The 21980-nt window shown below is 39.5% G+C and overlaps 1 protein-coding gene across 1 annotated transcript in view; it reads right to left on the reverse strand.

Moving 5' to 3' along the window:
• The window catches only part of TRHDE (thyrotropin-releasing hormone degrading enzyme), a gene marked incomplete at its 5' end in the record, with an annotated part of 105795 nt that overhangs the window by 47954 nt on the left and 35861 nt on the right, over positions 1 to 21980 (reverse strand). The window contains one exon of the mRNA XM_010133667.1: positions 3271 to 3359. Within this exon, the coding sequence (XP_010131969.1) occupies positions 3271 to 3359 (89 nt within the window). The remainder of the gene's footprint in view (positions 1 to 3270; positions 3360 to 21980) is intronic.

The following is a 21980-nucleotide window of genomic DNA, read 5'->3' on the forward strand; positions in this document are numbered from 1 at the left end:
TCTGATGGTTAGTATACGAACTGATGAATAGAGGAAAAATGCTTACATAAATGCTATGGGTCACTGGGTAAGGAGAAGAGGAACTAGCAGAAGCACTTGCAAAATGAAAGCCTTCCAAAATCATGACTACATATTTTCCACAAACAGTTGTAAAGAGCTACAGTTAATATGAAACATCTTGGAGATTATACAATTTGTCAGACAAGTTGTCAAGGCCTGCCACTGTCCTCTCTACAGGATTTGTTGCAAAGGACAATGAATTACACCTCAGAAAGACGCTGCATAGTTGTAATTTCCAGTGTGTCCTTTCACCTTGAAGAGTGGACAGCACGAGCTCTGTTGTCAGCAGTCGGGATGATCTGTAATTATCTGAACTAATCCTGCTCAGCATATTCATCAGTGATGTGCATGCCTCACTATCTCTAGTATTTAACCAGACATGGCCAGGATGACTAGAGAGCTACAACCCAAGCATCCTACATTCAGTGGCTCTCACAAGACTGGACAGCAGCCTCTTATCCCTTGCTCATGAAAATGCCAGTTGGCATCCAACAATAATTTGATGAGGTCACAGACACGGCAGCAAAGAGGAGGCAAAAATTAGTACTTCTCACATTTGTTCTTCTGGACGTACATGAAAGAAGCAACTCTTCCATCAGCAAATAACCGTCCATGGTGAATTCTAGTGCAAGGCAGGAGACGTACTCCCCTGGAAAACTGTTATTTAAACTATCACCAAAAAGGAGTATTTCTTCATGGCAATATATGTATCTATTCCAAAACTGCCATGGTTTCCTTTCTGTCAAATAACACACAGACAAGGTTAATTTTATTGAAAAATTTAAGTGATATGTCAAGATATCATAATGGTAGTCATTAACTTGGACCCTCTTCATTAATGGCAGCTGAAATGAGGTATGTGATCAGTATTACATGACAGACAACAGACAGCCACCCTTCAGGTTACACTGGAAGCTTCTTTAGCACAGCAGTTTAGTCAGCAAGAAGGAAAAGCCTCCTCCTTCCTAAAGAGGGCATGGAAACCATCCTTACAAACTGCATTTCCTCCAAATTTGATTTGAGTATCTGCAATCAATGACACTCATTTGAAGAACAATGTGATCACTCCCAATCTTCCAAATATTCTCTAGAGTAGTTGGTTTCATCTCCAGCTTGCAGAGTTGTTCCCAGACTGCTCTCTGGGACAACACTGAAACTGTGTCCTCTGCACCACAGAAAGCCTTCAGGATTCTTCCCATCCACAAGAATCAGTTGTGGAAACTGTTCCTCCCAGATTCAGAATCCCTCCCACATCACCATTAAATGAACATACCAGCTTGCAGAATATCTCCAAGAGTATCAGCCCCAATATACAGCAACGCATACAATGAATCAAACATTAGAGCACATCCAAGGACATTCCTTCTGACTTTTTTATGTTGAGGAATTCTCCAGCTAAACTAAACAACAATAAGTAGGAGCAAGAGGACATCTTTGCTGTAGTCATAAGTTTACAGTCCCATTTTCAATGAGACACAGTAACTGAGTGAATGAGTAAGAATGTAATGAAGAAGGACAAGGATAATGACAATAGATCACAGTGGCATTGATTTGCTACACAGGAAACTGATGACTCAGAAAGGTTCCTCTTTAATTTCTATACAGCAGCCACCCCAAAATCATTGCTCACACTGGCCGTCATTAATTTGTTGATTTCTTGAAGGCATTCTGATAGGAGCAGTAGATCTTAAAAGAGTGGGTAATGCTTTTACGGACTTGTTCCTCCACAGCACTCTGCAAGTGAAAGGCAATGAGGAAGCAACTGCGCAGATAATAGTGATATACCGAACTTTCAAGGCAGGAGTGAAGGGAAGGAGGTATGCATGTACAACCTAATGAGATGAGGTGATCAACTCTCTCTGAAGTCAGTGGGAATCTTTCTATTAACTTCAATGAGAGTTCAATCAAGCCCTAAAGGACAAAAGTAGAGCAGGTCATTAAGGCAGACTGTGAAAGTGCAAACAGTTTTTGAAGTATTCCAGAGGTGTTAATATTAAAGAGCACGTATGGGCAATGCAATATATTTCTGCAAAGCAAGGCAGCATCTGTGTGCTTTGACTAGAGTATGTTTCCCAGGTATGAAAAGTGCCCTGGTGCCAGGCACATTTCTAGATCATTATATCCTGGGAATAGCATGGAACATGCTATGCTCTGAGAGGCTGCAGATGATCAGGGCAGACACACATACCTCATGCCACTAGAAAGTTAGGATACTCAGATTTCCACCATTCATTTCTAGTCCTGCTGGCTGCTAAGCTCTGTGTGACTATTACCTTTTAGTGACTTATAAAAGAGAAAAAAAGGCAAAAACACAGGCTCACACCGGTATGACTCCATCTACCTCCAGTTAGATTTCTATCAGAGGGAAATCTCTATAACTTTCTAATTTTACAGGAAAGGGTGAGCTCTCCCTCTAGAGCCCATGTGTCAAGGGGATGTAAGAATCCTTATTTTTCATTCTAAATAATCATTCAATTCTCCACATTTCTCCCCTCACACTCTTCTGATGTAGCATGAACTGCTAAGGAAATAGACAAGTATTTGATTAAATTTCTATGGCCTGATTCCTTTCTTGGGTGATAAAAATACACTGGTATCTAGCTCTAGATGTCCTCAGGATAATAACTATTATGATTATGTAGGGACAGAAGAGGGAAAAAATAAGCAGTAAACAGAATAATGCAGTTTTGAGGTTCAGCATCTGGTTATCTAATAGAGAGAAGAAATACTTTGATATATCAATAAGGAAACTTTTAAAAACAGCAGACATTTCCTAGCCCTGGTTCAGGTTATGGATCAGAGTTAAAAATGCTAGAATTCTAAATACTTTGCATTTATTAGTCATACTCATCACATGCTTTTCTATAAAAACATTACAGTTAACTTTCACCAATCAATAGTGAATTGCATTCATCAATGATTTGATACATGTTGCTAAATATAAGACTTAGCACCTAGGTGCACATTTCTATGTAAATGCTTTTCATTATACTCTCTAACTTCTGTAATAATTAAAATCTTGCTTGTTGCTCATCCTTCATTCTTCCTCCCTCCCTTCCCCAACTCTCCTTTTCTTTGTAATTCATTTCAAGTAGTTAAAACCGGGTGCAGAGCAACTGAACAATTATCTAGGATCAATTCCAAAGAAACAGTTGAGGAAAACACAAGTATGCTTTATGAGATTCCACTGGGAGGAAAGTTTATTTTTACCTGATTTGTTAGACACCCATATAATTGCCTCTGATGAGATGTGGCTCGTATTTCCTACTGCAATTGTTAATGGAATCTGCCACAAGTAGCTGCAAGACAAAGGAGGGGGAATCTAAGAACAAAAATACTGAACTGATTCTTCTCACAGCAATCAGGGATCATGTCAAAGAAATCAAAACACAATTTCAGCAGCAGTGTAAAAATGTGGATTCTAACAAGTTACTTTGATTTTTGAAATGCATTTGCTATTAGCAATAAAACAATGAAAAAGTCATTCATCTTAAAAACCCCTAAAATAGATTTTACATTTTTCACACACTATCATAATACAAGGACTTTTTTGCAAGGCTTTCCTAAATTAACCAAACTATTCACAAAAAAAAGGAAATAATGATTTCCCATAGGAAGAAGAACACTTTTTTACATGTACATAGAAAAAGAGAACCTCTAGGTAAAACATGCTTTGATTTAAAGGGATTCCAAAGTTTTAAAATAGCATACTCTTCTAGCAACTTCTTAAAAAGCTATGATGGACTTTCATAGCTGTAGGTTTATAAAAACAAAACAAATCGATCTCCACTTCTTTGCATCATTTATTATCACTTATATGTATGCAAACTGGACAAAACCTGCTACATGAGGATTTGGGCATATGCTGGTGTGATCAGACACCAACTTCCTTACAGATTATCACAAATTGTTTCAAATTTGGAATATATGTTATAATTTACAGAAGACTTTTATATAACACCTTTATATCAATAAACAGAAATTGACTGTATGAAGTCAATCTTTTGGGGGAGAGATGGAAAGGGTGAATTCCTGCATGTCTTTATCATCTCCCCTATTCCTGAACTCTTAAAAGTAGCATTTCACCAGCCAGTGAAAGAAAAGGCATTCCCTCAGGCCTGCCGTGTCATTTTGTACACCAGTCAAGGGCAAGCACTGAGTAGTGGTAGAGGTGATAGCTTTGTCTAAGGAGCATGTGTGCATTTAAGCAAGGCAGCATGGCGAAAGGATGGCCCAAACTTGGGTATCACCTTACGCTACCACTTTGATACCAGGTAAGCGTATCATTTTAGACTGTTTGTATTAAAATGATGCAAGGATGAGCATGGGCAAGTCCTTCATATCTACATTCGCTTCTCTCCTGCTAGTACACAGCATTGCAAAACTAGCCTATGATACTAAAAAACAAAGAGGTTTGCTCCTTTCTGCTTACCCAGAAGCCTGCTCCACTGAACTACAAACACCACCCAAACATGCTATGACTGCAGTCAACACATGCTGGCTTGCAAGAGTTGCTTTGCGAAGTCTGCCTTGCTGACCTCACTTAGGGGCTGGGGGAGAGAAAACCCCCTACTCTGCCAGCCCTGCTGCCATGCTTGGCTCCTGGCTCACCACCCATTCACAAAGAGCCCCCTGCATGCACAGGGGTTTGCAGTGCTTGGAACAGAACCACATGTGCCAGGAAACACTTGTCCATACAGCAGTGATTGAGCAGAGAGGGGGAGATATGTGGAAAACTGTCAAGCTGAAAGAGCTATGAGTGACACTAGAAAGAAAACACGGCATTTATTGCCATATGGGAGAATAAAAAAGGTGTCACATGGTTTTGGGTTCTCTGAATGTTGTTATCATGACACACTGGGAAAATTATTAGACCTACTCATGTACCGAAGACATGCTGCACATGCTCTGGCAAACACTGTTTGGCTAATTAAGCTGTGGCATTTGAAGGTAATACTGCCTTTAGCAGTCTGCCCACTCCTTGTGCTCAATGTTAACACCCACATAGCACTGCCAGCCGAAAAGGATGTCCACTGGTGCATCACCTGCTCAGTTCTCAGCTTGGGGTCTTCACACAAAGTTACCTTCATTGCTGGCTTAACTAATATTCCAAATTGTGAACTGGAGTAACAAGGTGAAAGTGTGTATTTGTGTCCTGCTGTTTCTGCTACAGCGGCAGTACCTTCTGGGTTCGACAGGTGAGGACAGTCAGGAGGTGCTGTGAAGTGATGCACCAGAGACTATTCACTAGTCCCTTAAGTACCACATACCTTACTAGACACCCACAAGTGGTTTAGAGTCTGTCCAAAAAAAACTTCTAGGAAATAAATAATCTTTAAAACCACACCCAGTTCTAAACACTTGGCTCTTCAGAATGAAAAAGATGCTCACAAACTGTGATCAAGAAAAATGAGGCAAAATTCAGCATTAAGCTCATATGTTATTTGAAAGAACATTGGTATATGAAAAAAAAAGAAAGAACTGCATTTGCATGGTATTTTTATAACTCTTGAGATCAACTCCTACCGAGAAAGTTACACTACAAAATAAAAGATACTGAGAGCTGCCTATGTAGCTGATTTAAACACATATATATACATATACAAATACTGCTGTATGAATATATACATGGACACTTGTTATTTTGAGAAGGAACTTCATAGAAAGATACTCTGCACATTGTAATATCTATACCGAGAAGAATTTTGTATTAACTTATATTAATATTTTATGTTACCTCCAATTAATGTAAATCCTATTGAAAAAAGGGCAGATCCTTCTCTAAAAGGTGATCTAGTGGTGGAACAGGAGTCACACACGCTACCCATCCTCAGAAAACATGTGTGGATTTAGATGGGAAGATCAGTACTGGTAGATTTAACTTTTGTCTATCTCCCCAAGATGAGCAACCTCCTGATGTTCTCAGCACTCTCCAGAATGTCCAAATTTTATCCTCTTGGTTATTGGTTTACCAGGTAAACCACAGATTTCCTTTTAATAGGCATCTCCAGAAAGCTGTTTTTCCTACTTTACTGTTCTTTGTATGTTTTTCTGCTTTCTCCTTCCAGTCCTCATGTCATTCTTGGCGAAACTTCTGCTGCTGTTCAGAAGAGGCTGTGGCTAACTTTTTTAGATGTATGTGAGGGAGATGTATCTGGCTCACCTTTCAAGAATTTTCATTAGGCTGATTCTCCTACACACCATCTCTGAGTGATCTGTACGGAATATGCTCTCGAGGTGTGACTAGAATGAAGCAAACTTTTTTTGCACTTTTTTGTCGCACTCTTCTACTTTACAGAGGCCAAACCACTTGTTTTCCTCCTGCTTTGTCTGAGAGTAGTGCAGATCTTTTATTTATTCTTTTTTAAGTTGGGAGCACCACCAGTGTGCTTTCTGAGTATATTTGACCAAGGAAAAAAGTATCCTGTTCCACCCAGCCATCTGGTGCCTCCTGTGACATACCAGTTCCAGTGAAAACAAGCATCTAGCCTTGAGGGCCCGGTGACTAGGACATCAGGTCTTGAAACAATCCATTTGGTCCTCCTACCCTCAAGAACATGTCTGAAAGAATTGGATGCCTGTTCAGGTAGCACGCTCTGCCCCTGGGTGAAATGGAGCTAACAAATTGTGTGCTCAATATGCCTGAGATGCTGCCGAGCTTCAGAAGGATCTGCATGTAATGACCCTTGGGATAAAAACCTGATCACCTTAACTGGGAGCTAAAGGTAGAGCACGTAACTGTGCGGAAACGAAGAGCCATTTCAGGAATTTAAGAAATCAGCTCTGAGGATGAGGAGGAGAGACATCTGAAATTGGACCAGACATAGTAAATATGAACTATGGTGAACATAACATTATTCAATCATAAATGTCTTAAGAAGATTTTATAAATAAAACTTTTACTGTTGATTTACAAGTGAGAAACTGTTAACGTGAAATAGTTAAATTTAGGTAAACATGCACAATTAAAGGGAATGTGCTTTTTTTTTCCTTTTGGTAGCACCACATAAATGCATAATACCGAACTATGTTAGCATCATTAAAGAATAGTCAGAGAGACTTGTTTGATAAGTAATACAATCTTGCATCTGCCGAGGTACATGCAATACTAGAAGCTAGCTAATTATGATCTGCTTGGATTATATAGATTTTTTTGTCTCGAGCATTACACAATGACTACACAGCTGGTATTAGCGTACTTTATCTCACTCAGAAAATTATTATATTTGTGATGAGTACTTGCTTACATCTTGACTTCTAACAAGTAAGAACTGAGATCCCTTCATGGGAAAATCCTGAGACCATGAGGTATTAAGGAAACTTGATGGCTCACACTTCTGCCTCTGGCGAACAGTGCTATTGTAGTAACATTGGATTTTCAGTGGAACAATTAGCTGGCTTCATTGTTAAGAGCTATCCAAAGCCAGAAAAGGGCAGTAGTTTACTTCCTCTGCTGATAAAATAAAGATCTCAGGTCATTAAAAAAGAAAAGGCAGGGTTCCTGGAGTCATTACTCACAGAACAATGAAGATATCTGTTCCATATTCAGAAGCTTATTATGCTTGGCTGCATTATAAAGATTATACAAGTAATGTGATTGCTTCATGTAAACTGACAGAACATCTGTATGTAAAATACCACAGCAGAGCTTTGCTTACCCGCTTTTTGAATGGGAGAGGAAGTGAACAACCTCATCCCTTTCTATATCCTTCTGCTTTTACAGATCCCTGGGTTAAAGACTCCTAACATGTCCTGCTGTTCTTTATACAGAAACCATATTTAGTCCTTCCTATTGTCCACCTCTATATTTTTTCTACCTATTATACTCATTTCTAGGTTAGAAAGCCAGGCCTGCCCTCAGTGCTTTGAAGGCGTATCTACCATGGATTAAGAGTGGCATAATTCTTTTCTATGCTCTTTATGCTTTTTTAATGCTCCTTTCCTGCTAATCCCTACTGTTCTATTTAGTTGCTTGAGTGTGTCTGTACACTGCGCTGGAGCTGATGTGTACAGAAAATTACCTATCACAACTCCAAGATCTCTTTCCTGAGAGAGAACAGTTTCTTCAGAACCCACCACTGAACATCGAAGTTAGGACTGTTTTTCCCGCATGTATCACCTCATTATCACATTAAGCTTCATTGTTCGTTTTATCACCATGTCAACCAGCACTGAGGTATACTTTTGTAATCTTGGTAGTTAACATTTCTTTTTACTACCATCACAGACCTCCTATTACAAGAAAACTCTGCTACCTCACTCTTCCATGCCTTTTATCACATGACTGAACAGGAAAAACTTCAGCAGAGGTTTCTCAAGAATTTCATGGGTTATCAGCCTCTCCTGAGAAATTTGACCATTTAATTTCTCACTTTTTGCTTGTATTTCTTAACTAAGATCTTGCTTCTTATCCAAGTACAGATTGGTTTCCTTAGGAATCTTTAAGGAGGAAGCTGGACCTCAAAAAATGCATAAAGAACAGTTAAAATTACAAGAAGCTAGACACATCTAGATTTCTAAGACATCTATTAATACTGTTTGATTGTATACTTAGCTAGGAAAACAAAGGAGGAGAACCATGACAAGGTAGAAGAACAGAATAATGTACTTCAGGAAAAAAGTTACTACTTTTTAGTACATCTAACAACAGAGGAATAAGTGACAAAATTAAAATGATATGCACAAAAGCAAATTAAATTATCTGCCTCTTAGCAGGATATAATAAGCATAATTACTTTAAAGTGTAGTGGCAATCACAGAATGATTTAGGTAGGAAGAGACCTGAGGAGATACAGCCCTCTGCTCAAACATGCTAATAGCACAGGAGAAAAGTTTCATTTAGGTACATCAAGAGATCAGAGAAGGATACACAGGCTGTACATTCAGTGGCATCATACAAAGTCAGTCAAGTAAAATGTGGCAAATGATTTGCCATCTGCTTTTTTCCCTAATCCCTCCCACTGCAAAGCATCTACAGAACTACTTTCAGAAAAGCTGAACACAAGCTGTATGTACCTTCAAAGATCTTACTAGGCTGAGAAATGAAATTGTTAGTTGTCTAAATAATCCCAGGTTGGAAAAGCAGAAATCACATACCCATCAGCTGGCACTGGTGAAAACTCAACCATCACTCTTCTCTGACTCAGTTTCTCTGGTCTAAATTCAGTTGTGGAAGGTGGTGTCAAATGAGGTGAGGGGTACTTGAGACATCTGCCATGGGCCATAAGACACGGCAGAGCACCTGCAGATTTCCCACCCATGTAGTGGCAGCACAAGATTAAGTAAGATACTTCAGGGCACCTCCAATGGCATGAGTCACCTGTGCAAGCAAATAACTGGGCCTCTCCATCCACTTAATGTTGGCAATGATACCTTCCACAGTTAAATATGAGTTTCCCAAGGAAACTTTTTCATTTCTAACTGGAAAAGGCAAATTTTCAAAATCAAGCTGCTTGTAAGAAAGGGAAGGTTTCAGCATAGATATTCAAAAGTATTTACAACAGGCACTACTGAAACATTTTATAACTACTGTTTTAAATAAAAACTTCCAGTTTGCTGATTCAAAATGAATTTTGGGTGGAAACACAAGTTAATTCAAGGGAGAAGTTAAAATGAGTGAAAAATCTAAGGTACTGAAATTACCTTATGAAAGGTAAATGAAAGTTCTCAACCTATTTTCCCCTAAATTTTGCTTTGATTTTTGTCCTGATTCAGTACAAGGAAACATTTTGATAGGTTGAAAAATTATGTGGGATGGGAATCCATTTCTTGCTCATTTGTAACACTTCCTAATCTTAGTAAAGTATTTTGAAAATATAACAATCTAAGACTCCATCTCACTGAAGGAAATGATTAAAGATATTTAACACAGAGAGAAAGTGAAGCATAAAAATAATTTAAGAGTAGAAGGATAAAAAGAAAATCCAAGAGTAAAACGGGTTAAGAACACCTGCCTTCTTGTTTTAATGACCAGAGCTTAATATCCAAAATGCCAACTCTGTCTCTTCAGTTAAAGATAAAACTCTGATATATCCAGAGTGGCTGAAGGTGAAAAAGAGGGAGCAAGGATGCCTTGCCATTAGTTTCCCATTCTCAGCTCTCCAGACAGAGAATGCTGAAATTTCATGTACACTGAGACTTATGAAAGGGTGTGCAGCACTGGGTCTGAGAAGGAGATACTTTTCTGGTGCGGCCCTTGCCAACAGTGACGATTCTCTGATTAGGTTAGAATGCTGACAGCAGCATTTCTACCCAAGGGAATACCTGGCTATGAGCCATCCACATGAACTCAAGTTTTTGGGACTTCAGAGACAAAAGAACACAGAAGCAAAGTAAAGAGAAGACGTGTCCTTTTGGAAAGCGAGTAAGACTTTTAGAACAAAATGAAAACTAAGAATTAAAGATTTGCATTTTTACCTCAGTGGCATACTTGGTTGATACGCAGAGACATATACAAATAGCATATGGCAAAAGAAGGCCTTTGTTTTCAGTGAATTTTGAATATTAAGATAGTGAAAGGTTCAAAACTAAATTGTTAACAGAAAATCTGAAAGTGTATTCAACTAATCTATGAAATTACAAGCCTTGTTGCTGTGATACCTGGAAGCTTTTATTCCTAGGCTAAGAGCATAAGTAGGCGTTAGGTGGAAGCTTTAGAGCTTCCCACTACAGAAAGAGATTATACATGAAGCAGAACTCAGCAGTACCACAGTAAAATTTTGTAAGCCACACTTTCTAGAGAGATTATGTTTGGAAAGATAATTTAAAAGCATCATAGAGATTTTCCCAGGTTATTATATAGTATTGTATCTCATTCAGTAGAGTATTTCAGTTTCCAGGGAAGCTCATGTGCATATCACAAGAAATCACATACTTTTATTAAGTGTGATTCTACAGAGTGTTATTTCTATTTAATGTATAAGGAGCTGATGATATATTCACGTTGTGAACCTCATTCTCACAAGACTGAAGAACACAGAGATTTCATCAGCTTTAATACGTGCCAGTAAAGTGACTGTAGGCTGTGCCCAGAGGCACAACACAACAGAAGATGTTATTCCCGCTCTCACAAGTATTCCACCTCCTACACTGAGCCAGGATGTCAAGAGATTCCTTGTACTCTGTCAGCACAGAAAACAGTACATAGGAAGGGAAGTCTTCACTAACTTTGTAGCAAAGACAAATACAGTATGAAAAATGGATAAAGGAGAACAATTTGAAGGAACTGAGGTCAACTGAGCACAGTTGAGGTATTTACTGGTCATCTGCATATGCTCCATGTGATCTTAATTCACGTGTTCAGAGCGAGAACAAGAAGTCCAAGCAAATGAGGAACAGGTGAGAAACACTGGTAAAGGTGACGAAGTTGGATTCCCCTACAAGGGGAATAAAAGCAGGCAACAGCAGGCTTTAATCAAGTAAGTTGCAATTAGCCAACTCAAATTCAGAAAGTACAGCATTTATATTTTATTAACTGGAGAAGGACTGCTGGTGTCTGAACTGGACAGGACTTCCGCAAGCCCTACAGACAGACAATTCCTGACTGCAGCACTGTATGCACTGAGGAAATGAAGAGAGCAGGACAAGCGTGGAACACACGGCAGGTGTGCCACACCACATTAACTGTGGAATGCATATCAAGGGTTTGCTGGACTTAAGCAAAATAAGGAAAGGAAATGGTTGGGATCTTGGGGTTCCAGGAGTTCTGCCCTCACTCAAGACTAACGGACTGGCCAACAAGAAAAACATAAGCTGAGGCAAAAAATAAAAGGGACAGAGAAGTTAGTAACAGTGACTACATGACCAACTAAAAAAAAACATAGAAAGAAAAAGGTTGTGGAAATGTTTACTCCAACATCATCGTGGACTGTGCTGGGCAGAGGCAGTTCCAGCCCCTTTACAAAACAAAAGGTAAGAATCTGGCCTTTAGTGGTATCTCTGAATTAAAGATGGTGTTCTAGCACAGTCTTTAGGAGCTCTACCTGACTATAATACAGACTGTATTTTTTTCATCGATGAGTCCGGACATACTGGAGTTAGAGTCCCATGTAACACACATTCAGTATTTTCTAAGGAGATTAGAGAACTGCAGCTGAGGCACACATTACTCAGAAATTCATGTTACCATCTATACCCAACAGTATCCAAATCTAAATGAGCTTCTTGTATTAGTTTCTTCTTTCTTACTGATGTCTCACCTATGGAGGAATTCAACTTTTTAGTCAGAGCAACCTACTAAACAAAACAACCCAGTGGAGTCAGCTCTTCATAGGTGCTGCCAGGCAGAGAATGGTTTGACCATATGGTGGATCCGAACAGGCTCCAAACCTGAGGTGTCAGTTTTCGAAGAGTATTGCAAGATTTTAATAGAAGTACACTTAATAAATGCCTCATATACGAAACAAAAATCAATTTGTAGAGCAGTCTTGCTTTTTAAGTACTAAGATTTATCTACTTTGTCTGAGGCTGTCAAAGGCTCTCATTGGATGTGTTGTTGGATCCACTTAATATATATTTCAGAAGGAAGTAAAACTTTCAGATTTGAATGGTATTTGGAATTGTGGTACTATTATAATTTTAAATACAAATTATACTTAGCTGGAGGAAACTGGATATTCTTTACAGTTTGCAGAAATATTTAGAATTGCATAAGAGGTTGACTAGGAAGCTTACAATCTAGTCTTGAAAGATGCTAGCACTTCTGAGGTTGCTGCTTCTGATGGTCAGCCTCTTTATTTGCAGTTCTGTCTCAATACAGCTGCTAATTTTTGGTATTTGTCTATTATGTATGCTTTCATTTACAAACATGTTAAAAGGCAATCATATTGGTATATTCTAAAATAAAAGTTGATAGCTGCCTCTAAGTGCAACTATTTCTAAGGTAGATCATGGATCTTTTGGTCTTTTTCTGTATAAGGAGGTAAATACAAAGATATGGAGGGAAAGATATTTCCAGTGCCAATACAGTGTTGCTGGAACGTATTTTAGAGACATGTGTTTTAATACAAGCATTAACACTATAATTAATCTGTAGTCAGAACAGTGATTAACATGTTTAACAGCAATGCATTATAGATGCGGATTTTGTGGTTTTCCTTTACTCTGACATAGTTTTAATTCTTCCTAGATTTTACAAGAATCTTTGGAATAATTTTCAGCAATAAGTCTTAGGACTGAAATAGGGCAAACAATCTACATTTTTCATGAGTCTTATGCCAACTATAAGCCCTTACCAATTCAACAAAACTACAAAGTCCCAGACATAAGAAAAGGCTTCAGTGTTGTAACAACAGCACTACAATGACAGAACCCATGTGCGGCTCCGCGCTGTGGGACTGCCTTAAGGTGACAGTACACATGTTCTGTTAGAATACAGCTGTAAGTCATCGGCCACCCCATATCAACCCCCCTCTCCTTTGGTCTGATTGCTTTTTCAGGGGTGGATACAAGGTAATTTAAATGACTTAATTTGAATTAAATTACTTGATTTGAAAACAAACAAAAAAAAGTATTGTTCTGTGTAATTTTAGCTTAACATTTCACACCAAAATAAATTATAAATCAAGCAGTTATAAAAATTATGGGGCTCCCTAAAACTGACTTAGTGCCAGTACTAGCAGAGTACCTTACTAAATTCAGAGAAATTTTGTGGGCAAAGAATAAATACTAGAAATTTTTTGTCAGTACATGCTTTCTCCTCCCTGCCTAACACTAAAACACAAAAGGCTTCATTTTCAAAAGTGACTAGCAATTTTGGATGCTCAGTCAGAGATGGATAAGAAGAAGCTGGGTTTAAGCAGTGTTAAATGCTTATTCTAACAGCTGCCTCTTTACTTTTCAAGACAGGCTCTTAATCTCCCTGGTATCCTCTATTCCGTCTTGCACCAGTGCAAAATGTCCTTGCAGAATTGCACACGTGGTGCTGATCATGCAAACCACATCTCTGTGTTGTCCTTTAGCCATGAGCATAGTCCCTTGACCACAGAGAGCATATCTGAGACTTCTCCAAACAGTGTGGAAGGGTGCGTTATGGCCTGAGGAGGGATGTCCCCTGCCCCACCCCAGGAATAAGAGTAACATTTTGGCTATGCTTACAATCCTCCAATATGTTCTCAGATACTTAGTGCCAAGCATTTTTCACTGCATTCCAACGTTCAGTTCTGATCTTTCTTCAGAATACTTGGAATTTGAGCAAAATTAAAATATAATTCCTATGACAGTTTCTCTTTTCTCAGTAAAATTCCCTAAGTGTCCCAAACCAAAGTATGTCCTCCATAAAACCTGAGATTCTACTACTGAGCATGAAGGCTCGCATACAGAGATAAAGAAAAAAATATTCCATTGTGAGCACCTTAAAAAAGCAAAAGGAAGAAGAGGTTAAAAAGGAAGCATATTAGTATTTTCATCCTCTGATCTACAATGGAGAATCCACATCTCTGATTTTTACAAGGCCAACAAAATACAACATTTATTCACTTTCGTCTCTCCCATTACCTTTGTCTGCCAAATGTTTGGGCTTTCTCCATTCTGCTCTTTCCTTCTCTCATCTTAACCACCTTCTCCATTTCCCTGATTCTCCATATTTGCCTACTCCAGCTACATAACTTTAAAGCTCCGAAATCCCACTCACGTCTGCACCCTGCCACATGGCGTTCCCCTTCCCTCCCCCTGCACGTTAGGCAGCTCCCCACCAGCACTGCTGCTGCGATTCTGCTCTTCATCTCCTCTCATCATTCTCTATTAAAACACAGTGCTGCCCTCAAGTACAAGCTCCTTCCTTTGCCATGAAATTAATTTAATTAATGTGAGTTAATTAACTAGTTTGGGTATCTAGTAATTCCTGAGAGTTAGTATTAGCAAGTAAGATGAGGAAAGTGACACAGTCTGCAGTGATTATAAAATACAGCAGCAGCTTCTCTCCATCAGCCTAACTTCTGTCAGGATACGAGTGCTGCCACCACACAGGAAGCAATGACACAATACTCCAATTTTGTCTTCTTTAGCATTCTGCAAATTCTAACACTGAAAGTATGCTCATATTCTGCACACCAGAGCATCCTGGAAGTTTTTCTAGTGAGAAGCATTTCTTGCAAATAGAAGCCGTGGAATGGTGTTGGAAATAGAAGTGTTAAATTGCAACCGGCATTTCTGAGATCTTTGTTAAAAGCAAAATCTTGCTGAAGAGATATCAGCACAGATATGCATGGGAACAAATTTTAAGAATACTTCCTATTCTGAATTAATAATAATGCAACAATCAGCAGAGCCTCTAAGAAATAAAATGGCAACACAAAAGACTGGGGACTTTCTAGTGGCTCTTAAGGCAAAAACCTCATTGCAGCAGGCAGTGCCCAGTGCAAGTACTGTGCCGGCCAACCGCAGCATCCAATAGCAAAGGCACCCCTCCCAGGCAGGCAGGCTTGCTCCACGACACTCCCAGAAGCAGGTTTTCTGGCTGCTCATTCAGAGGAGCCACACTCTGCACAGCACTGTCCTCTGTCAGACTCCTGGGGTTAAGGACTGTCCCTATGTACACTGAAGGACAAAATCTATTGATGTCATAGATCTGTCCTCTACTAAACACCGGTGGATATGTAAAGTGAAGGAGCTCCCCAAACTCCCCTCTCCTGCAAGAACAAGTATTTTCAAGTCCCTGCTTGACCAGCAAAAAACTTGGTTAAATCAATATCTGGCTGTGTTCACACACAGTTCTGTTCTCCACTGATGATTCCTGATAATTCCATTTCTTTTGTGCCTAATACCAGAGTTTTCCTCTTCTGGAGTCCGTTCCCTTTACCGTTATTATAGCTCATACAGAAGCGCTCAGGTCAGTCAAGATGAACCAGGGTACCTCATCTACTCGCTAAATAGCAACACAAAAGTTGTTTCTACTAGAAGCACTGATGTAAGTGTAATAATCTTTCAGGTATAGTAAAGATGAAAGTCATAACAAGATAACACTCAAAGGAGATGAGAAAATCTAAGATTAGACAACACTTCCCAGAGACAGGAAGGTAGATGAGCACTTCTTTTTCTATTTATATTTTGCTAGCCCTTTTTTCTCAGCTTACAGAACAGTATTTGTCCATATTATGGTCCTTTTTATTACATAATTAATACTACATATGCCACATTGTTCTGCAATTGCTCTAAGAACTCAGAGATACTTCTCAGCACACCCGTTATCCTCCTAACATTTTGTTTTGTGCTTAACCAGCCCCCCAACTGATAAGCAGACAGAGCAAGTTCCCCATCACTGTTCAAGCAATAATGTCATACAAATAAATAAGAATATACATGGCAATATCCAAACACAGCTATGCTTTTATCGCTCAAATGATTATCAGTAAAGGAACAAGCACAGCCTTCTTTCTGCAAAGCCTGAATAAATGAGCTTTGTGTAGGAAATTCAGAGGAGACTTGAAGGGAAAAAAATTCTGCAGTTAATCATTCATCTTGTAGTGGAGTGACTGCTGAGCAGTTCTGCTGCCTGTTGTAAAGCCTTTCCGTTATCATAATCACTATGTGGTGTTGGACCCGAGTCTGCCCAGCTCTAGTTTTGCTGGTTATGTCCCTGGCTTGCACTGTTCTATGGAATTTTCCCTAGTCCAGCCACATGAAGAAAGGCAACGAAGATTACCGTACTACAGCATGTATGAATACCATGTCCACACTCCAGTTTGTACCTCTGTTTTTCTCTTTCCTCACAGCTAGCTGTGTTCCATGTGAACAAGCAAAGATTAGCTATGGAAACTATATGCATGATAAGAACATTATACAAGTAAATATTACCTCGGCAATGTGAATATAATTATTTTTATAACATTGGAAAGGTTATTTCTTCACTTTTGAAGAGATAAGCTCCGTACTGTATTTTTAAAAGGCAGAACTAACCCCCGTAACCAGAAAGCTTTAGTCTGCTCTTCACTACACTATATAAAAGGTGTATGGATTTCATCAAAACTGATTAGTTTATTGTCTAGACCACAGATTATTTTTCATAAGATTTCTTGTCATATCTGTAAGCCATTCTTGTAATGATGGATGAGGAGACTGGTGCTGTAAAATCATCATTTTCTCTGTCAGCAGGGAAACCCACCGAACCCTATCAGATGGAATATCACCTCTTCCCCTGTAGCCTTATAATGTAAGGGCATAATCTGTTCTCACAGGGATATACAGGAGTCCAGGATTGAACCTATATATAACAGAAGAATTGTTATTTGGGGAAAGAATATGAATTATACAGTTATTTCAGAAGTTTTACACTTTTGCTTGGATAAGCTGAAATTGCTACTGAAAGATTGTACCAATCACAGGCTTCGACATTCAAATCAAAGCCAGTGATTTCGGCCCTTCTGAGGAATGGCATTCCGAGAAATGGTCTCTGTCCTAAAATGAGAACTATGGATCATGTGAAGGCATAAGTGTCAAGTAAAATCTATGTTCGCTTTGCAAAGAAGTAAAATTGTATACTACTGTAATTTCAGGCCAAATGTTAGAGCTTAGCATGCCATACAGTTGATTCTATGCACACAAATAAATCACAGTTTATATCTGTATGGCCCTCGAAACACATTTTTCTGCAGTTAGAGAGACAAGGAGACAAACTGTACATGAGATGGGAAAATTAACTACATGAAATCATTTTCTTCTGCAGTAGAATTAAAGACACTTATAGTAATGGACTAGGCAGAACTAGGAGTAATCCACTGCCAAAGTTATCAACAATTTTCACTTTTGCTGTTTATCACTTGGAAAAATCTGCTTGCTGCTTCTGTATTCCTCTACACGATTTCAGAGAGAAAAATTAAATATGCTGCTTCACATTTTCATTTTTAACAGTTAATTGCTGCAAAAATACATAGCATAAATGAAAGCAGACATTTTATAAAAGTAGAATGATTCTGAAATACTCAGTTGCCTCTTTATTTACATTTCTTATGCAGCAGATATATCTGAAAGGCCTATTCTGGAGTGACTCTCTAAAGTAAAGCAAAGTTAAATTTGCCTAGAGAGGGTCTGATCCAGAAGTTTAAACTCCTCATCACTTTGAAGGCAATAGAAATGACATTTATTGCTGTGCCATGCCAAACTACAGCCCCACCTCTGGGTAACTAAAGACTATATGGCAGATGGATGCTTTAAGAACCTTCCCTGGAGCCTTCCAGTGCATATCATCTTGTCTGTTTAGATGATAAACTCCTGGAAAGGCCTGGACCTGCGGATTTTTCTGTGTTTTGTGCAGCTCTACTCTTTACAGTGTTTAAAATTATCATCACGATTAATCCATAGATAAACTACCCTAAGGAAGCCAATGTCGCCTGCCCTGCAAAAGCATGGCCTCAAACACAGCATAAATACCATCTGCTCCCCGTAATTTACAGTGCCTATTATGGTTCCCCAGGGAGTCATGCATTCAACGAGTAATTCATGGGTCACGCAGGGGAGACGAGCACCGACTTTACGGGACTGTGAATTAGGCGACTGATATGTAACACCCCCAAAGCCTATAGGCTGAGAGTATATACGTCTGTGTGTTTGTATAAACATGTGTACCTCTGTGCCTCCCACAACATCAACCTGTGCTATCGGGCCCCACTGAACATCAGTAAACCCTTACCATCTCTCTGACCAAAGCCACCTGCTGAATCAGCCAGAACACTGCATTTCACAATTGTGCTGAATGTCTGTGAACACACCGTTTCCATCCCAGTTAATCCCCCCGCTCTGCATACTTCTAGAAAAACTGCCCCCCTGTATCATATCATACAAATTTCAGCTCTTGCAATGTTAAAAACCAAGGTAATGTGTCATGAATTATCAAATGACATTAATGTGATTTTCCCTGCTTGCTGCTTTCACAGTAATTGAAGCAATAGTGATTTTTCCAATGAAAAAAAAACCCCAAAAAATCTGGAAAAGGTCTAGGTCATTGCTGATGGAAAGACTAAATTTTTTTTCAGTATGTTGAGCTTGGTTTTTCTACTTAATTTGATGGAAGGAAAGGAAGTTTAATGTCACAGAGCCATTGTGCATAGCAAGCCACATGTGCCTGTGGGTAACACACCAAAGAATTGCATGGTCATTGTTTTAACACACTAGACACTAATTTACAACTAAGCCATAGGAGTTTAATATTAATTGGTAGATGATTTTTGAAAGGTGAATGGCATAGGTAAGTTTCACCTTTTGCTAAATGTATATGGTTCCTGTTCTTTGGTATTTTCAAATAACCTCAACTGGCAAGTGGCAAATTAGTACCATCATCTAACTGGTGGGAGTAAACAACCCATCTGTAAAGCCTTCCTTTGGTAAAGGGCTTCCTTTCCATTTGTGTTTAAAAGGACATGGGAGCACAGAGAAAAAATATCCAAAGGGGGAAGAGAACGGGAAAGAGACTTGCCGAAGGAGATACGTATAATATGTATTGTACTGCCTGTTAGGCAGTATATTCCTGGGAGGGCTTATGTTGATATCTTTCTCTGTGCTCTCCATAGCACTAAATCTTACCTCCAATGCTTAGAAATTATAATTGTGATAAAATCTGTAGACAAAATCTATTAAGAAACCCAGCATACCCTGCCTTGCTGGTGTAGAAGACTACCCTTCCACATATCACAAGATGCAGTTTGAATTCTGAATTAAATGTGACATATGAAAATAAAGCTAAGTCTAATTCTCACCTGTACCGGATTTGTGTGACAAGGTTTTGGTAGCAGGTCAGCTATAGGGGTGGCTTCTGTGAGAAGCTGCTAGAAGTTTCCCATAAGTCCATTAAGGCCAATGCTAGCAGACTCCAAGATGGACCTGCTGCTGGCCAAGGCTGAGTCAATCAGCAATGATGATAGCAGCTCTGCGATACCATATTTCAGAAGGGAGGAAAAAAACCTGCACCACTGCAGCCAGAATTTGTGAAAGTAACAGCTCTGCAGACACCAAGGTCAGTGAAGAAGAAGGGGGGAGAGGTGTTCCAAGCTCCAGACCAGAGATTCCCCTGCAGCCCATGGAGGTTAACGATGGAGCAGATATCCACCTGCAGCCCATGGAGGACCCCATACCAGAGCGGGCAGATGCCCAAAGGAGGCTGCGACCCTGTGCTGGAGCAGGCTCCTGGCAGTACTTGTGACCCCATGGGGGGGCCACACTGAAACATTCTGTTCCTGAAGAACTGAACTCCATGGAGGGGAACCACACTTGAGAGGTTCATGGAAAAATGCAACCCATGTGAAGGACATACGTTGGAGAATTGTGTGGAGGACTGTCTCCTGTGGCAGGGACCCCTTGCTGAAGCAGGGCAAGTGTGTGAGGAGTCCTGTCCCTGAGGAGGAAGGAGCAGCAGAGACAATGTGTGATGAACTGACCACTACCCCCATTTCCCATCCCCCTGAGCCACTGGAGGGGAGGAGGTAGAGAAATCAGGAGTGAAGCTGAGCCTAGGAAGAAGGTAGAGGTGGGGGGAAGATGCTTTTAGATTTAGTTTTTCTTTCCCATTATCCTACTCTGATTTTGATTGGTAATTAAATTAAACTAACTTCCCCAAGTCGAGTCTGTTTTGCCCATGACAGTAATTGCTGAGTGATCTATCCCTGTCCTTATCTTAACACAGGAGCGTTTTGGCATATTTTCTCCATGTTGTCCAGTTGAGGAGGGGGAGTGATAGAGTGGCTTTGGTAGGCACCTGACCAGTCAAAGTCAACCAACCACATTATGCCCGATATTCCACCTTACAAAACATTTACACATCGAGCAGTCTTTACTCAATTACAGCAGCATTTATTATAAACCCTAGCAAATCTATTTAGAAAAGTCTCTACAATAATTAAAAGGTGTAACATGTCTATTTTAATCAAAAAACCTAATAATCTCTGGTTTTTTGAGTAGTAAAATCCACGTGAGGAGTCCTGTCCCTGAGGAGGAAGGAGCAGCAGAGACAATGTGTGATGAACTGACCACTACCCCCATTTCCCATCCCCCTGAGCCACTGGAGGGGAGGAGGTAGAGAAATCAGGAGTGAAGCTGAGCCTAGGAAGAAGGTAGAGGTGGGGGGAAGATGCTTTTAGATTTAGTTTTTCTTTCCCATTATCCTACTCTGATTTTGATTGGTAATTAAATTAAACTAACTTCCCCAAGTCGAGTCTGTTTTGCCCATGACAGTAATTGCTGAGTGATCTATCCCTGTCCTTATCTTAACACAGGAGCGTTTTGGCATATTTTCTCCATGTTGTCCAGTTGAGGAGGGGGAGTGATAGAGTGGCTTTGGTAGGCACCTGACCAGTCAAAGTCAACCAACCACATTATGCCCGATATTCCACCTTACAAAACATTTACACATCGAGCAGTCTTTACTCAATTACAGCAGCATTTATTATAAACCCTAGCAAATCTATTTAGAAAAGTCTCTACAATAATTAAAAGGTGTAACATGTCTATTTTAATCAAAAAACCTAATAATCTCTGGTTTTTTGAGTAGTAAAATCCACTCACATTGCATTACACATATATACACTTGCACAGAAGAAATTTTCATGTGAATAAGGGAGACTCTCTCTCACGTTGCACTGAACCGAGTCATAAACACGTCCAACAGTCCACATTCACTTGTTTTATCTCTTTTTCACAAAGGAACTCAGCCCAGAACTTAGCAGACGCTTAATAACTTGCCAGGATGTTCCAACAGAGCCAGAAAACCAACTGTTTACTCTGTATCATGTTTGAGTTCCATAATTCATGTTCTAAAAAAGGATAACAAACTTCTAAACATTTCCCAGTAAATGTAACTATATTTTTAGGCCTTACTCAACAAGAATATTCTATAAGCTCCAGACATGTCAATCTAAATTTGGTAGGAAATTTCACCTTTTAATGATTTAAATCTACTGAACAAACACAGAGTAGTCAAGGTTGACAGCATTCTCTCT

This window comes from Buceros rhinoceros, unplaced genomic scaffold (genome assembly GCF_000710305.1).
Source record: "Buceros rhinoceros silvestris isolate BGI_N320 unplaced genomic scaffold, ASM71030v1 scaffold7113, whole genome shotgun sequence".
In the NCBI taxonomy this organism is placed as follows: Eukaryota; Metazoa; Chordata; class Aves; order Bucerotiformes; family Bucerotidae; genus Buceros; species Buceros rhinoceros.